General features: G+C 40.1%; 1 protein-coding gene across 2 annotated transcripts in view; it reads left to right on the top strand.

Moving 5' to 3' along the window:
• Positions 1–18,936, top strand: part of SATB2 (SATB homeobox 2) — a 133,232-nt gene that overhangs the window by 63,171 nt on the left and 51,125 nt on the right. For both annotated transcript variants that reach the window (XM_084288989.1, XM_084288990.1), the window contains exon 7: positions 12,206–12,678. In XM_084288989.1, coding sequence (XP_084145115.1) covers positions 12,206–12,678 — 473 coding nt within the window. The remainder of the gene's footprint in view (positions 1–12,205; positions 12,679–18,936) is intronic.

Genomic DNA, 18,936 nt, shown 5'->3' on the forward strand with positions numbered 1-18,936 from the left:
TCATTGTCTGAAGGTAACGTCTATTTTTGTTGTTTTTGTCTGTGATCCTTTCAGTGGCCAGGAAAATAATAACACGATTCACAGGCCTTATGCAGAAATACAGTAACGTCCTGTTCTTCTTGAGAAGCTATTATATTTTTAGTTACGTGAAGATCAGCATCTTTCAAAAATAGTCTACAATCTTTTTCTCATAAAAAGCTGTCGTACATGAGATAGGAAAGTTAGCTTTAGTTTCCATAGGATAGAGCAGAAATCAGCATAACAATACCATAAAGAGTCTGCTTCTCAAATTAGGAACACATGAAACATAATTGCGTAAAATATCAGAATAAGTTCTGAGGCATCTGTCTTTCCTCTGATATCCATCTGGCTCATGTGACACATACCTGTAGGATTCCCAGGCTTTGGTTGTGTAGTGATAGATTTTCACTAGGCAAAAAATAAAAGGAATGTTTTATAGTAAAATTACCTGGGGATGGAAGGAATATTGTTCAGGCAGAAGTGGGATAACAACGTAGATGAGGAAATGGAGGTGTTGCTTTTCACCTGTTAAAATGGTTTAGGCTAGAAGTAAAAATGTTGATTGGAAATTTTAGTTCATGGTTACTCTGGTGCCAGATAAACTGGATAGTTTCTTCTCTCTCTAAATTGCGGTTGTGTTATGCAGAAGTGTTTCTTTTCTCTAAATGGCATCTCTTAATAAAAGAATTTTATTTGAAGTGCTCTAACATATCCTCTTGGTTAAAAAACAATCAAAGGAATCAAACAGCTTCAAGGTCATCACCGTTCGCTTTTACTTGCCATTCTAGGAGAACAGAGATGGGCTTTTTTCTTTCTTTCCTTTTTTTTCCTTTTTTTCTTTTTTTTCCAAACTGGGCAAGGGTGTAATGCCAGTTGCAGAGGCACTGGAAGCTCTTAACTGTAGTGTTCTTCACTGTAGAGATGCCACTACAGCTTCTGAGTGCACACTGCTGGCTTACACTTTCTTCTATTCTTAGGGCATTGAATTCTTTACGCTTTTACATTTTATTTTATTTTATTTTATTTTATTTTATTTTATTTTATTTTATTTTATTTTATTTTATTTTATTTTATTTTATTTTATTTTATTTTATTTTATTTTATTTTATTTTATTTTATTTTATTTTTTTACTTAGTAAATGCACAGTTAAATTGTTAAGTGCCGTAAAAGCAGAATGAGACCTCAATCAAGAGGTCAAGGATCCAAACCTGAAGAGTTTACCAGATAACTCTGCATATGTGCAGAGTCTCTGCAAAGAGACAGCCAGTCGTTGCTGTTTGGAAGTGTGTGTGTGTGTGTGTGTGTGTGTGTGTGTGTGTTAGTAGGAGGAGGAAAAGGAAGGTTAAGGTATGTGTGAAGTAAACACAAGCTGCTATAAAGCAGTTCAAGTCGTGTTGATTCATCAGCCATATGAGTGGAAGAGAAAACAAAGAATCTATAGCAGGTAGATTGGTGCATGAAGAAAAAACAGCCATGGATCTTCACGGCAGTAATCTAGACCCCCTGGCAACAGGAAGGCTTCTGCACTTCTTTGGGCAGTTTCGATTTCTCATCATCTCTCTTTTCAAGATGTTTTGTTTCTTCTCCGTAGCCAGATATTTCTACAGGACAGTTCAGTTAGTATGCAAAATCAGTGACTACATGCTTCAGTTATCACATATTCCTTTAATAAAAACAAAACAAAACAAAACCTTAATTTTTCTGTAATGGTGCATAGATGATGCAACAATTCACTTTTGGATAATCTGGATAGATTAGATAAAACTAATTTAGAGTCACTGAGACCAGCACCCATATCCATGTGTAAGTCTAGAGCTGGTTTATTAGAAAGTAAAAGCAAAAAACAATTCACATGAGCTGTGGTAAGTGCAAAATAGGAAGGCGCTTCAAAATAACTTTATTGACGTTACAAACTAAATGCAGCCTACAGTGTTAAATGTGTTTCCTATTATCTGCTAATGTCAGTTTTAATAAAACAGTGGGAACTAAATGGTTGCTTCTTAATCAAAACCATGATTTCCTAAACATAAGCTATGTGATTCTGTTACAAATTGCCACATATAGATCTCCTAGGTCAAACTTTTTTCCTTTCTCATAGAAATAAATAAACACTAAAATAATTATACACTCTGGAAGATCAAAGTAATTACAACTGAAGCCATGCAAAAATAAAAAGTTCTCTGGAAAAAAGAAAAGCAAAGCATCAGGTTGCGGAGTACATAGTTAATGTTTAAATAAATATAAGAAAGTGAACAATCAATAATTTGATATCATTAGCAACAGATGTAAAAACTATATACAAATGGAATTGTATGAAATCTCAAGTAAACATTCTCAGTGTGCATTCTGTTGAACTCACCGAAAAGACAGCTAAACTATTTATGCTTGTAATTTAAAAAAAAGTTTTCAGTTAGTTCAGCTCAGCATGGTAATTTTGTCTTGTGACAAGACCATGCTGGAATAAAATTCTGCTTGAATTTTTTCTCCCACCCCAGCCCCTTACGGTTTTAAGACGTTCACAGTTTACTCAGTGGCACGAGAGTTAGTATACAGACAGATCCTGCAATTTGCTGGTGTGAGGATGGAGACTTTTTTATCTCCTCCTGGCTCAGAGCCTACCACTGGGTATACGTGCAAGGACATGAGTGAATTTCTAACAGCATGTCCACTCTTTTCAGTCTGCTTGGAATACACGTGTATTTGAAAAAGAGATTACATTTACACAGTTCTAATGGAAAATATATAGAAGTTGGGAAACAAGAAGCTTACAGTTCTTCCGTGAACTTTCTCTTCCCCCTGTGGACCTGTGTAATCATTTGGGGCAGTAATTAAGCTATCTAGTTTGCATTGTTCAGAATATACACCATGAATAAATGTAATATTACTGTGCAAAGCCTTTTTTTTTTTTTTAAAAAAAACCCCTTTCTTTTCTTTTTTCTTTTTTTTTTTTTTTTCATCTTTTTGAGGGATGCATGACCTTTTGGTACACAGTTGTGTACATGACAGGGCTTAGGTATGTTTAAACCCACTTGAATGAAGAATCACACTTCACCTTTTTTAATAAAGGCTACATACTATTACTGTAATGATAAGTGTACAGCAGTGGCTTAGTCCACTGATTCTCAAGCTGTCTTCCTGCTGCCCAGTCCCACAGGGATGGTCCTCTCAATCTGAAAACCATGTCTTTGGTTTCTCAAGATGCCGAACTTCCTAAAGCTGGGAGAAGGTATTTGACATTGTTGAAATTCAGGATTTGAATAACTGGCTTAATCTTTCTTAGAAGGAAAACAATAATAAAATGTAAGCTTTACACCCAGTGGTGGTTCAGTGTCTGTCAAAAAAAAAAAAAAATGCTTTTCACTATCATTACCTCCATTTTACAGGTGGAGAAATTGGGGCAGAAAGGAGCGTAATGACATGACCACGGACAGTCGGAAAACCATTGTCAGAGCCAGAGTGCCACCAAACCTTTTGTGCGTGGTTATATGATGTTTAAAAGGCTTGCATTAGTTCTTCATTAGATTAACAAATAGATATGCAAATAAAAATAAGACCTTGTAAGTAACTGTATACACACAGTTCTATATGGAGAGAACTATGCCAGAACTTTGCCATGCAACTCAGGTCACTGTCAAGAGATAAAACTTGTACCAGTTACCTACTCATTACCCAGTATTTTGGGTTCATAGCATTTCAAATATTTTTTAGCTCTATTTCTCAATAGATATTTCACTTCCCAAGTGTCATGCATTCTATTTTTATCAGAAGGACTATCACTGTATCAGAATTCTTTCACAACTGAAACTCTTAACTTGTGTGAATCTTTTCTTTTTGCCTGATGACACAGCTTAGCTTGGTGGGAGGAAGTTAGGAAGGCAGAGGGCAGAAATAAAAATACTGTGAACTTAAAAATAAAAAGACATATTTTCTTTGTCTGCGTATTAAGAACAGTTCATTTTTTTGCTCCTGCCATCAGTGGCTGTCAAAATATAGCTTTCAGTGGATGTGAGTTTTGAGACTGTGGCTGTCTCAAAGTTTTTGTGGAATGATGAGTCTCTTCTGTTTAAAGGAGGAGGGCTCAGTTATTTCTATTTCAATAGATCTGGAACCAGCTTCCATAAGAATAAGCTTTTATAGCTTCCTTAAATAGAGAATCTGCTTTGGCTGCTCTTTGTTTTTTCCAGTATTACTGATTGTTGTTGTGTGCTGTTTCATTCTTGAAAGTATGTTTGCTTACTTCCCATAAGGGATAGACAGAGCAATGTGCTTTTCTTTTACTGTGTTCTAGACGCCATTCTAGGTTAAGACAGGTTAGAAATAGGGTTCAGACGGGTTCCCAGCTTTGTTGTTTCTAGGCTGAAGGAGCCTAGGATTGCAGCGTGGTGATAATGCCAGTGTGAGTCTGGTGAAAATATTCATTATGTGCTTTGATGAATAGTTTTGAATTGTTCCTCTGAAGCAGATGTTGCAGAAGCCCCATGAAAAAACACACCAGATTATTATCATGCAATGTGTTTAACCTTTAAAAATAACCTGTTTATTGATACATGCATATGTGTATGTTAATAGGTGTTTTTAGTTATGTGTGTATGTGTATATATATGTATGTATATACATATACAGAGAGATCTTGACCTTTAACCTTTTTAACTAACCAGTTACCAGTTGAGGCAGAAATGTTAATTTTTTTAAGAGGAGATAATTTCATGTGCTATTTGGATATTAGTTGCAGCTCTGGCACTAAACCAGATAGGGTCATTTAGGTCAGCTGTGTGGCTCTTGACATTACTGTAATTTTTGCTTTGCTTGCTTTTATACTCCTGACTGTTTTTATTTCACTAAAAATAGCACTTTCCTCACTTTCTTACAGAAAATGGTAAGAAAATAGAATAATTCACAGGCAAGCATTTCAGCATCTCGATCACAAAAAGGACCTAAAGATTGTTTCTGACTCGAGTACATTCTTACAGTCTGTAGACTGCTGTGCTGTTTTATAGGGAGAAAAGTTCCTTGATTTGTACTGGACATGAGGAAAAAGTAGAACCTCTCTCTAAATAAAAGCTTAAACTTGGCACATTTCAGCAGGAGGTAGAGTTGACTACCGGTTTCTCCACCCGCATTAGAATTTTGTATTCCAGTCTTGTCCCTGATGTTAAGTACCAGTTTGGGGGATTTGTGTGTGCATATTGTTAAAAAACAATTTACCCACTGCAGTGTGTTCCAGGAGCTCTATGAATTGTGGCTCTCTTGGCTATTCCTCTGTATAAAGAGAATTAAAAGAGATGCCTTTTTTTTTTCTTCTTCTTCTTAAGCTTAACTTTTCTCTAAAGTAAATGCATGTATAAATTTCAGCTTTGCAAAATGTCTTTAATTTCTTGTGGCTTTTTTGGATCAGTGGCTCTCACTCTTAATAGTAGATGTGTCACGGCAGGAGGATATGTCAATTATCTGAATGCCATCTCATGTGCATGCATGTGGCTGGAGCTGCAGATATTGCTGCTGCAGGGAACATATGTCAGTACAACAGAGGTTGGAAGCATTTCTGTAGAAAAACTGCCCAGCCATCCGTCCCCTCTATTTTGTCCCTGCCATGCAGAAGTTTCTTATGACTACTGATTTTATTCCTTTTTTTTTTTCTTCTTTTTAATTCAGGGATACCAACTGACACTGCTCAGGTAACCTCACTCTCTCAACTTAATGGTTTTAAAATGTCTCCTGTTCCAAGCACAGTGTTATTCTCAGTGAGGACCGGTTGTGCACTGAGGCTGCGACTTCTGTCCAGCCACTTTTGTTTTCTTAGTGAATATAGAACGGTCTTCTTCATTTTTAAAAGCAAATACTTTTTTTAAAATCTCTGGAATTTCAAAATAATTTTTCCTTGATATGTAAAAAATATTTTGAACAAACAACATGTTATTTCAAAATGAAATTTTGTTGAAAGTAAGAACTAGTAGAGATTAGATTGGAAAGGGAGGAAGACCTGAAGCTTAGACACAGTCATAAGCTTTCCTGGTGTGAAAGCTGCGATGTGACTGTCTCTCATCATGTGGCTTTCATAGTATACATAATCTATTCTGTCACTACAACAGAGTTGAATTCTGTTCATTCCTAGTATCTGAAGGGTTTATGTGTCTGTCTTAATGATGTTTGTGTTCTGTCTCATTCCTTTCATCATCTCTGATATTATGAGTCAGGAAGGGGTGTGTACGTATCTCCCAGAGGGACTGCACAGTTGTCTGGGTTTTCTAGGCAATTTGCACCTCCTTCTTGAGGTGTCCATGAAAGGTTAGTACTTAAATAGTGGGACAGACTTCCATCACAGTACTTTGACAGGGAGCAAGATAATTTTATATCAGATGAGACAATTAGTCCATCTAAACCAGTATGCCATGTCATTTCTGTCAGTTCTGAGTAATGTTTCCCCTAATTCTCCTTTTCCATTTTACACGACCAATATTTATACATTAGACTTTGTGGTCTCCAAAGCGTCTTCAGTGTAATGCTTTTCTCTGCCACATGAAGAATGGAGTTCATACTGCTTTATGCCCTCCTTAGCCTATACAGTAACCCAGAAATAATCTAAAATTAATTAATGGATTATATTCTTCCTTTCTGAGAAGCGGCTTTGGAAGCAATGCAATCCAGGAACAGCCCGTCAGAAGAATATGACTTCCTATGTTTAAGCAGAATTGACAGAAAGCATGTTAGCATCTGTGGGTCCCAAGGGATGGTGTGGATCTCGTCTCAAGGACAAGAGAAAGTCAGCTGCACAGAGATAGGCAACAATATTACTTCACTCTGCTCAGTTTCCCCAACACTGATGCTAATCAAAGGCCTACTTTTATGATGATTCTTCCAAAATACAAAAATAGTGACTTTTGCTTTGGTGGGAACTGGGTGATTTGCAACACAACAGAGAACAGACAATGGCCTTTCCTGTCTGTTTTCCATTTGGCTTGGATAAAGGCCTTTGCTACCCACAGCCAGCGGCCAAACAATTTCTGTATGTGCTCTGTAGCTATTTTGAGGTTATTTGCTGTCCTGCAGGAGTAGAGGAAGGGAAGGGTTTTAAAAGTTACAATTTCCTATCAAGCGTACCTCTCCAGTCAACCTACATTTTATCCAGTCTTGACTGCAAGAACAAACACTCAGCCAGAGGTCAGACAGTAAAGGAAGCCAGTGAATGACTTTGGGTAAATATGAAGATTGGATGTCGAATGAAAATGAGACTCCCCAGACCAGCCCTCTACACTGAAGTGGTTAAGTGGGCTGTGATTAAAAGAAATAAGTAGTTATCCTAATTATAGATGAAAAGATACAGAATTACCACTTTAAAAGCACCTCCTGTGCTCCTGAGTGGCTCTGTTATTTACCAAGTAGTAGTTCATAATTGCGTACCATAAGCAAGAGGGCACCTTGTTGGAGTAGTGAAGCCGCCCCGTCTCTCCGAGTCGGAGGGTGGTGTGGTGTTGGAGAGTGCTTTATCCCCCAGGTTCAGATCTTGCCCTGGTGAGTAGGGTGGTGCTAAGCCATGAGAAGTTGTGGGAACCTTTCTATCTAAAGTTTGGTGCTGGGCATAGTGAAACTCACAAACAGAGCTGTGCTGGCCCAGGCCAGCTTGGTTTGGCCATTACCGCTGCTGGTAATGGCTTTTATGATCACCAGGTTTTAAATAATAAAACAAAGAAGCAAGCTCTGAAGCCATTGCACTGGAGAACAACCCTGGGGTGGTGACATCCTCTCACAATTGAAGCATGGCAGTTCTGCCGGCTAGTAACATATTGCAAAATGTTTCTTTACCAGCCTCTTCCTGTTCTGTTTGGGGCAAAGTGCCTGTGTGCCCATAGTACTGAAAAGTCTGGGACTCGCTGGGTGATGGGTGCTAGAGGGTCCTCTATGACACCACTGGAGTGCAGTGCTGGGAGACATGTTAAGCTCTTGCTCTCCCAGCTGCATCCATTATTGTGTGTGCTAAGGAATTTAGTTTCCAGTGCCGTCCGTCAGTTCAGTGCCGTTCCTAAGCCCTAAATACCCCACAGGCTCTTTGTCAGAATGTTCCTATTAACAGCTTGGTGAAAATAAAGGGTGAGGGGAAGGGAAGGTGGAGAAATAAATCTTATTTTAAATCTCTTGAGCTAGTTTCATTTCAAATGGAAAGTTGCATGTGGACCACCCCAAGCTATTGTGCTGGGGACTGCATCAGTTGTTTGTGTAAGGAAGATTTGGGTAGAGGTTAAGAGCATCACACAGGGGAAGGCTGCGTTGGGTTGCTTTTGTGCTGTATCCAGGAAGTTTCTAACTCAGTATGAAGTCAAAATACATTGACGCACGTGGTAATCATTATGAGAAGAGAAAGGAACATTAAAACACGACAACTTGCTGCTCCCATTCTGGGGATTATGTCGGTCTCCAGCTGTTGCAGGGGCAGTGACATGTTGTGGCAAAAGGAAGGGCAGACACCATCATGGAGCACTCTGTGAGCTGCTTGCTGAGCTCAGGCATGGTACCTGTTATCCAGACACCTTGCATCTGCCTACCTGGGGTATGGCTTCAGGAGAGTGGGCTCTGAAATACAAAGGTACGGTTGTACTTGGCTTAAAAGAGCTCTCAGGGGAAAATGCTGAAGAATTGTATACCAGGCAGCACGATGCAGGGAGAAAATGCAAAGTCTTTTGCTTTGGTCACACCACAGATGGGAGGTAGGTAACAGCCTCCTTGACTAGCTTTTGTGGAACTAGCACAGGCATTGCTAGCAGGGGAGCTTTCTTAGCAATACTTGAACGTAGACTTCACATGTCCATGGTGCCCCATCCTTCACAGTTTAAAGACTTGCTCCTCTGTCTTCACTGTTTTGTACGTCAATGTATTCAATTTCGTAAAGGATTATGTGGGCTGTAAATGTACCCCGTTACAGTGGAGCAGTAGGAGACACAGGAAGGAAAAGAGAGAGACTGTAATGGGGTAGGGACATTGAAAATGGAGGACGCAAAAGGAAAAAACCCAGTTCAGGAGGATCTGAGGCAGAACATCAGTGTCACAACAGCTTTGTGGCTCCTGTATGCCTTTTTTTCTTAGATCATTGCCGGCAAGCTGACCTGCTTCTCAGGACTGTGCCAGCCTCCATCTCAGCATTGTCTCAGGCTTGCCTCTGTCCAGGCCTCGCAGAGCCCCCATCAGTCTGTAGTTACCAGCGAACAACAGGGAATCTAATATTGCAAGTGGGCTGGAGAAGGAAGGAGGCTTGAGGAGTTGAGTAATGCACATTTTTTCCATCCAGCGTAACTGTTAATGGTAACCTTTTATTATTGAAGTGGTTGAAGTGACTAGAATCCGGTTTGTTTATTGGTAATATATGCGTGGTTCTATAGCCTAATGTGATCGAAAAAGGGAACTGATAATAAGGGAAAAATACACCTATGGAAGCAAGTCAGGTGATGTCTCTGTGTAATGTAATTGCAAGTAGCACTGCACAAATTAACAGCCTGGCAGCCTTTTCATCTTAAACTTTATTTTTATAGGGGTTTATAACTTGGCACTGATGTCAGGAGTGGGTGGAAACTTGGCAAATGTGGTTCAGCCCAGAAAGTGAATGTTATTTATATTTATTTCTCACCAAGTTTTCAAAAACACTTGGTTACTGTTTTTGTGTTCTAACAAGTAGTAATTTGTTGGTTTCAGTGACTTATTCTTGGTATATTTCTTAAACTGCAAAATAGTTGAAAAATTGTTTCAGCTCTCCTGAAGCTTCTCATGGAAGGACTCTAGATCTCCAAGGGTGTAAATGGAGACTGAAAGTAGTTCTTGTTGTATTTCCTTTTAGAAAAGTGTTCCAATTATTTCGTGTGCACTGAGCAACATCTTTATTGTATTTACATGAGATTAATTCCTGATTCTGAACTAGCTACTGCACCTTTGGAGTAATTATGTTTGGTTTTGCTGGCAACTGTGTGTATTTAATGGTATTACTCAGGTACAGGCTCACCGCAGAGAGGCTCGGGCGATCATATAGCCACATGCGCTCTGAATGGGCCATGACACAGAACATGGTCTTGAGCTGTGACAAAGCAGCCCCTCTTCCCCACATGCCTGCCTGCATGTGCCATCTCTGTATCAGGGCTCCGTCCCTGATGTTACTACTGCTCACGTTGATCTCTTGTCTGTTCCTAAAGTCAGAGAATAGCAGTCTAGAGCCTTGTGAAACTGGCTGTCAGGGAGAAGTGCTGGCATAATGGGGAGCAGCATTTGAACAGGGATTTTCAGTATTTTCAGCAAATTGAAATACTGTATTATGTCTCTAGCAGGCTGTGTGTAATGTATCAAAATGGCCAGTTATTTACAATAGTGCTTGTATATTGCAAGTATTCATTGCTTTTCATAGTTGTAATATCCTGCACAAATAAGCACTTGAAAAATCACTTGGGTTGAAACACTGGCTTTTGTGAAAAGATGGAATTAAGAATTTTATTAGAAATGTATTTTAAAGGGTTTGTTTTTTAAGCAAATATTTAATTAAAGGTTAAAGGTTTTGTGTATTTTTTCTTTAAAATAATAGACAGAGGGAGTTAAAATTTCCTAACATAAAACAAAAATCTTTGGTACTAATTCACTTAGTTTTAAAATTCAATACTTGTGATGTTCTGGAACATCTCTAAAGATAGAAGTGGTGAGTGTTTGTGTGTGTTCTGGGCATGACTCCCTCCCTAGTGAGAATTCAGCCCTCTTGGTCTGAGATTAACTCTGGAAGGTGAAAAGAGCTGTCTTTCTATTTAGAAGGAAACAGATAAAATCATCAGTAAACTGTTAACCTGAGTATTAACTGTGTAAATATTTAAAGCTTTATATAGATTAAGTTTTTTAAAAAAGAGTTCAAAGACTTATACAGTTGTTAATCATTATACAAGATGTAACAGCATTATGGCATTTATGAAATAAATTCTGTCTTGTTTTTTGGTGAGGGCAACATACAAATGAGGTAGTAGTTTGCTAGTTGTGTGACACTGGGGCCCAGGACACATTTATATCAGATGGATAGATAAACACCTACCCAATTCCATGTAGTGAAGCTCATGGAATCTGCAACCTACTGTAAAATGGCTTCTGATTACTTAAAGTTATCTAACTAATAGTTTTACTTACATACTTTTAAAACTTACTTCCTATTTCAAATTTTTTGTTGTTTTGTTTTTAGAGGAAATTTAGTTTTGTAATATGTGCGCTTAATTTTGCAGTTACATGAAAAAATATTGCAGTATTGCTGATGTCAGGTATTTAAAAGGGACATACCTGCATATATAATTGCAGTACATGCATTTGGTTTGTAGTGTTTTGTTCTTTCTTTGTAGTATGGTGGCATTTAAGATTAGTGGATCTTTGTTGGACTAAGCAATGTTATTTGAAGACTGTGAAACTATAAAATAGCACTATAAACCAGCAAAAAGGTTGCCATCAGAATCTGTTTTCTGTAAGATGGGCATTCATGCACAGTTCCTTCAAGCTTTCCAGACAGGCTTAGAGTGGTGAGACTCTGGATACAAGAACAATTGCTCTAAAATCTTCTCATGTCTGAATCAAAGACATGCATGGTTTTGTAGAATGCTTTCACACGAGCAACTCAATTCTGCTGTAGTGCATCCAGGTGAATTGATGATACCTGATAACTTTATCCACACTTGACACAAGGTAGAGATTATGTTGGAAAAGATATAGCTGCTGAGTTTGCAATGAAAAGTAGTGCCATGAGCTATGCAGGGAATGCTCTGGTTTCCATTGGATTGGTGTGGGTGGATACTAATTTAGGTTTCTTTCCTTCACCTAGATGACAGTGATTCTGAAACACTCACCCCTTTTAATAGTTATTCAATTTAATGAAAGATTCAAAAGCTAGTGACAGCATGAGTGCAAATGTGTAAATTCTTTTTTTTAGGAAAGGAGGCTGGAAGAACCTGATACCAGTTTGGTAATGAGGCTTCCAAAGCAGTGGGTGAAACCTGAGAAGTACAAAAGAATCTTATTGTTGCTCTTACTTTGTACTGCTTTTGCTTATGTTTTTGTGAATCTTTTATGCAAGTACAGATTTGCAAACTAAAGCAGGTGCTGTCATGTGCCTGCAGTAAACCTTACCCAAATGGTCATCTTGTAAGTGCCAACTGAAATGACAGCAAACTAATTTTTCTCTTTTAACAGTGGAAAGAGTGGAAAGAGAAAACCTTTCAGACTATTGTGTTCTTGGTCAACGTCCCATGCACTTACCAAATATCAACCAGCTGGCAACCTTGGGAAAAACTAATGAACAGTCTCCTCATGGCCAAATTCACCACAGTACTCCAATCCGAAACCAAGTGCCAACGATGCAGACAATGATAAACCCTGGGCTCCTGTCTCCTCAGCTCAGTCCACAACTGGTGAGGCAGCAGATAGCAATGGCCCATCTGATAAACCAACAGATTGCCGTCAGCCGGCTATTGGCTCACCAGCACCCCCAAGCTATCAACCAGCAGTTCTTGAACCATCCACCCATTCCTAGAGCTGTCAAACCAGAACCATCAAATTCATCGGTGGAAGTCTCTCCAGATATTTACCAGCAAGTCAGAGATGAGCTGAAGAGAGCCAGTGTGTCTCAAGCTGTCTTTGCAAGAGTAGCATTCAACCGCACACAGGTATCCATTTCTATTTTATAATCAAGAAGTTCTGAGGGGGCAAAGTTGTGACTCTTGTGGGGCTGCATGGTTGCTGCAGATCAAGGCAGCAGGTGTACCACAGAAACAAGTCCAACCACCTGCCATTTTTCCCCCAGTCTCATTGTCATGACTGAGCAAGACTGTTTCTTCCTGGAACAGTTGTTTGTTTGCATTTGTTTACCACAGTACTGCTACCTGAGCTTTGCTCTCTAGCCATAATTCTGCTGGTGTGAGTTCTTCCCTGAGTTCCTGTCCTTGGTTATGAACTTCCACATCTGCTCCAAGGGACTGTGGATGTCAGCGGTGACTTGCAGCTGATGTCACTTTCTCAGTTCCTTTCTGTGGTAACCACTACTGATGACACAACTAGTACTAGAGGCTATGACTAAGACAAGTGTGCATAGGCCTATAGACAGTCTTGGTGCTGGCTGGCTGTGTAAGAGAAAACTGACTGCTGGAAAAGATGTCTGCCATTTGCAGCAGACCCATCTGACACAGGTTTTCTCACTCAAATAGTGGAATTCAGATGTTGAAATAATCACATGACAGCATCAGCTTAAGCCTAGCACCTGGAGTACCTTGGGTGAATGCAAGTACAGAAAGACAGGCTGTTTACATTTAACCTACTGCCAGATACCATTCAAAGCACACGAAGAATGGTCTCTAATTTGTGAAACACTATAAGGCTAAAGAAATGGAAAGTGGCTTCATATTTAAATATTGATCCTATTTTCTTTTGTGCAATCAGAAGTGATCTTTTGAGATAAGCTTCACCAGCAAGACAAGACAGGCCACATGTGTATGTTTCCTGGAGTCTGTCTCTTGCCCCGTACAATGCCTTTGTATGTTCTTCTGGATTAATGATTTTCTTTGGCACTGCCATTTTGGAAATCCCATGTTATGAGGGAACTAATTAAAGTATGGAACACGTTTTTATTACTTCCCTTTTGCCATTAAATTCCTAAGATGGCTGCACTCAGAAAAAACATTCATGTTCAATCAACATGACTTTGAGTTCTGGGGTTAGCCTTGAGGATATCAAATGAAAACTACATAGGAATGTATGAGTATTTCCTCTTTAAAATGCTGCTTTTAATTTGAAAAAGCTTTTCATCCCTCTGGGATCATAACCCGTTGTATATAAAGCCCAGCATAATCAAGGTAGATGGTATTGACACAATGTCACATTCTGAACTTGAGTGAGAGGTCAGCAGTAACAGCTGGGGTGGGTTTTGCCACTGTCATTGAACATGAAGCTCTGCTTTAGCCAGATGGGGACAGCTGGATTGGTAATACCCAAGTCTGCCATTAAACCAAAAGTTCATCCCCAAATGAGAAAGCTGTCGTACAACTTGTGTGTTAAATCAACAGTTCTGCTATAGTATTTAAAATGAGGCAAGGTTTTGATTCTGTGTGTCTAGGAAACCCCAACCCTTGCATATCCCTGACTGAACATTGCATTTGACTTCCCAAGATAGTAAGTGAAAAGATGGGTATTTATAAGAGACCACTGATCTTTTCCTAGCAGTGGTACAGCATTTCATCTGCCTATGGTGTTCAATAGCAGCAGTGATTGAGATTGTGCCACACTCAGACAATCTGAAATCTGGTCTAAAGCAGATGCAGTATGTTTTGTTTGTTCTTACTTTACTGCAGTACCCCTGTATCCAGTGTTTTTTTCAGATTAAACAGGACTTTGGGAGAAATGTGCTTTGTTCCCAACTTCAGTGGCTACTGGCAGCATGTCTGTGGGTCAGGCAAACCTAATGGCATTTTCAAAGAACACCAAGTTTCACCGAATTTCAGTTTCTTCAAAGAGTAATGTGCACTATAACTGAGCTCTTGACTAAGCTCTCTCTCCACCCATATGCATTCCTCTTTCAGCCGAGTCCCACATCTTCTGTCTGATCATATCTGCGTTCCAGTTATATAGGAGAAAGAGGGCAAATACTGCTATGATTTTGCTTTAGTTATGGAAACCTATGCCTGAACTTTTTTAATATTGAATGTACAAACACTTGAAAATCAACATTAAGGAGATGGGTTGATAGACTAGCATGGAAGATAATTTCTGCAATGAACTGTTATGGGACATTCCTCGTGTACCTAACCTGATAGCAGAGTAGATATGTTCTTGGTATAAGTTTCAAATATCACCTTGCCTTTTGAGAGTAGACCTCTGTTCAGCTGCCTTCAGTTTCAGGCTGAAATTTTGATCTGGGACATGTCTACACCACACAGTACAGGACAATACAGAAAACTGCAAGATAGTGCTGACCAAACCAGTGCAGGAACTCCAGGCCATTGTCCTGTGCACTGCTGTGGAGAGTGCTGTGCTGCTGCTGGGATCTGAGCCAATGTCTCTTCACAGTACTGTACTTCGCCAGGTGTGTAGCTGTTCAGACTGAGCTCAGTCACTGGGAAAAGAGACCTGAGCAGCACTGAGTAGTCATCCCAAGGTAATGTCCTTTGAGAAGGTGCCAAAGCACCATTCCTGGACAGAACTGCAACAGGAAATAGGATGTTGATGCTCTGTTCTCCAACCAGTTTACACTTGAGGTCGGTATATAAAGTAGAGTCTGTAATTCAAGGTGCAAGTGTCAGTGGTTGTGTCAGTCCCCCTATCCTTTCACTGACATTTGCCTTAGGTTGCAGTAGCCGATGAAGCTTTTCTTAAAAAATAAAAATTGATCACTTCACTGTAATTTATCAGACACACCTAATTTTATATAAAAGGAAATAAATTACTTACTTCTTAGTCTTTTCTTATAAATAGTAAGATGTACTATACAGTCCATGGCAGCGATTCCAGAACAGGCAATTCTTAAACACAGAAAAAGAGTTATTCATCTCAGGGATATGCTTCATTAGTCTACAGGGCCTTAATATAAAAGAGCGATGGATCTTATGTATAGCGCTTGCCCAATGAAACATCACTGTAGCAGAAGAGTGTAGGTACATATTTACACCTTATTGTTCTCAGCTTCTAATTCCAACTCAAATCAATCTCCCCTCAGGTCAGAGGCTGTCGCCCCAAGTAGTATGAAGAGGTGCTCAGACAGTCAGTGCACTCAGACAGCTCAGACAGTGCACTGCATAGTAGAAGTTGTGGGATGTTCCTAAACACCCATGATGGAGAAGCAAATTCTGTACAAAGCACTTGAAGTGGAGTTCAGGTCTGCTCTCACCTCCTTCCATTCCTCTTGCTGGGTCCTATGCTCAGGAGGTGCAGAGATGTGTGCATTTCTCTCTGGAAATGTTTGGGTTTGTTGCCTTTCACTTCAAGTTCCAACCTTAACAGAGATCTATCGTTTCTCGTGATAGCATCAAAGAATAGATGCCATGTTCCAGCCAGCTAATAATTGTATTAATCGCTGCATTATGGGCCACTGCTTAATCCTTCTTCACGGTAGCCCTGGAGTGCACATTAGCCTATAATTAAGTATAGCTTCATGAAATATGTACTGTGAGGCTTGTTTAATAGATAAACTAGTCTCTAATTTATTTTAAAGTCCAATGACCTACATACTCAATGCTGAACCCATTCCCCCCCCGCCCCTTACTAACATTATTTCTCCCCCGAGACCTTCCATCTGAGCAAATCTGTTAAATGAAGTAGAGGAAGCTTTGGTCCAAACTAGGCTAAATCCATCGGAACAAATGGCTGACACATGTATGTGTGCATGTGTGTATGGGAAGGGTGGAAGGAGGGCTGGAAGATAGAGAGGTGGAGTTGCATGGTTGTGAGACAGCCAAACCTTCTTCAAAAAGTTGGAAAATCATAGCTTAAGACAACAGTATTTCCTTCTGCCTGTGGCCATCTTGTTGTGTGCACACATGAAAGTAAAGTGCTTCAGTCTTTGTCATAAATACTGTGCTCCCACTGCAGTCCCAGTCTGAGATGGGGACTGAACACCTGGCAGCGTAGTGCATGCTCTGTGCACAGGAGAGCTGCACAGAGTGTTTGGCTAGGAACTAGCCACAAGGAGTGTTTCTTTCAAACACAAGGATCCAAAATGAACATTTTAAGATTTATTTGAAACTGAGTATAAAAACCCCTCAAAGTGCATACAGCTGATTTTTAGTAAATACTTTGGGCTAACTAACCTATGGGCTACCTAACCTATGTGCCTTCTTTTTACATTATCATTAGAGAATCAATGTCACAATTTTAATTCACCCTACTACAGAATCTAAATGTTTATTTATTCAACTGATGGGACAGTTAGAAGAGAGAGAGTTCATAGACCCCCCAGAGAGATGACAGGTACCTTCAAAACGTTTTAAATTGTTGTGCCCACTAGCATGTTTGTTTTATCTACAATCTGCTTAGCAATGATAAGAATAGTGTTTGTTGTAAGACACCCTCTTAGGCTTTAGGCATACTAGTGTATGCCAGCAGCACTGCAGCTCTGTACTACAGGTAAGGTCCTCTTTTGGGGTCTGCAGTGAGGCACTATTCAAATTGATCAGTTTGGTTGCGTAGCCCAAGAAGTGGGACTGGGGCTGTTCTGCTGCAGACCAGAGGCCCTGCTGAGACGTGTAAGAGGCAGGCAAAGAGGACAAAAGAGAAGGGATGCTTGAATTCCTGGCCCTGTGCTTAGTTGGCCATTTCCCTCCTTCCAAAGCAACTGGGGAGGCCTCTGGCCCATACAGACAAAGAGGAAGTGGTCAATTGAGGCAGTGGAGAAAGCTGGCCATGGTGAAGGTGGTTAGCAGCATGGCTGGGGCAAAGAGGTTCAGTTTTTTGTTCATATAATAATGTCACTTGGCTGTACCTGAGTTTTCCATGGCTGAAATCCTTGGCTGTAGTTGCAGCTCTGCTGGCCTGCAACCCGTAAGTTGGAAGTTTGCAGGCTCACCAATTTGAACATGTTGGTTGTAGACATAGTTTGTTCTCTACATTTGGACTGCTAAAAACTAGTAACCCACTAGTGGAAGGCTAGGCTTCCTTGGCTGGCTTCAGGTCTGAAAAACTGGATGCAAGGGTGTGGGTTCATTTGAATGGAAGGCAGAAAGCTGGATGAGGCCCATCAAACACTTGACAGTTATGTGGTCATACCTGCTATCTTTATCTTAAAATGGAAGGCATCTTCATAAACAGTGCTTACATGCAGCCAACCTGTAAGCTGAAGTTACTATTAGAAGGGGCATTATCAAAAGCTTTGCTTTCAATAAGAATTCAGTACTTTTTGACTGTGTAAAACCACTCGATCTTGGGGGGGGGGGGGGAGGGGAAGGGAAGTCTGATTGATGCTGCAAATGCACGGTTATTTCACTTCCCAGTGATGACAGTTGAAATAGAGCTCTGGGCTGAGCAGCTAGAGGAGTGAAACTGTTAGGGGTAGAGCAGATGCATCTCATGCTTGGAAATGTCCTGTGTGCATTTCTAAAAGTAGCCAAAATTTTGAAAAGAATGGAGTGAAGGACATGCCTGCAAGATAAAGGCTGCAGAGGGTGCACAGGATTTAATGTGCAGGGCGAACAGCTGCCCCTTGTTAGTTGTGGACCACCAAGGTGTTGTCAGAGATGGCTGGAATTCTCCAAAAAATCCTACCTGGCTTTAGCGTGCATCTTGTGTAAATCAGGGTAACTTCCCAAGGTGGGACAAGGGGGTTGCTGACCACAGCTGCTACTTAAGGTTACAGACTTCCTCCTGGAGAAGAATACATTCAGGAATTTGGGGAGACCTCAGGGCATATTCCATGTACTGTCTCCCTCTTGTGCTGCCTTGTCTCCTAGTGCAGCATTCAAGTTACAACCAAAAGGTTATCACCAAACTCGCTGTATCACAGGTTGTAACATGCCAAGGAGTGGGCAGATGCTGATGGTTACAGAGGAAAGAGAGGACTGGTTTAAAGAAGTGCATGAAAATGCTCTCTTGAGTGTACTTTGTCCTTCTCTGAAAAGTTGTGTTGTTTTTGTTTGTTTTTCTAGTTGTTGTTTGCCCTTTTTTTTTTCTTTGTTTTGTTTTGTTTTTAGCTAGTATGGAGTTACTGAAGTGATCTGTGATCTGCAAAATCCTTAGCTTTAAAGCAGCTAAATTGAATCCCGCTTTGCACGAAGAAAATGAACTTGCTCTCTTCTTCTCCTTGCTTACTGGGCATTCCTCATTGCTGCAGGCTCAGACAGGGACATGGAGTTGCAGTCCAAATGAATGGTCAGGCTGTAGGAGTCCAGACAGTCTAAATCACTGGACCAGGGAACTGCTTTTCTCCTCATTGGGAATGCCCAGTG

Source organism: Netta rufina (genome assembly GCF_964035555.1).
Source record: "Netta rufina genome assembly, chromosome: 6".
Taxonomy (NCBI): domain Eukaryota; kingdom Metazoa; phylum Chordata; class Aves; order Anseriformes; family Anatidae; genus Netta; species Netta rufina.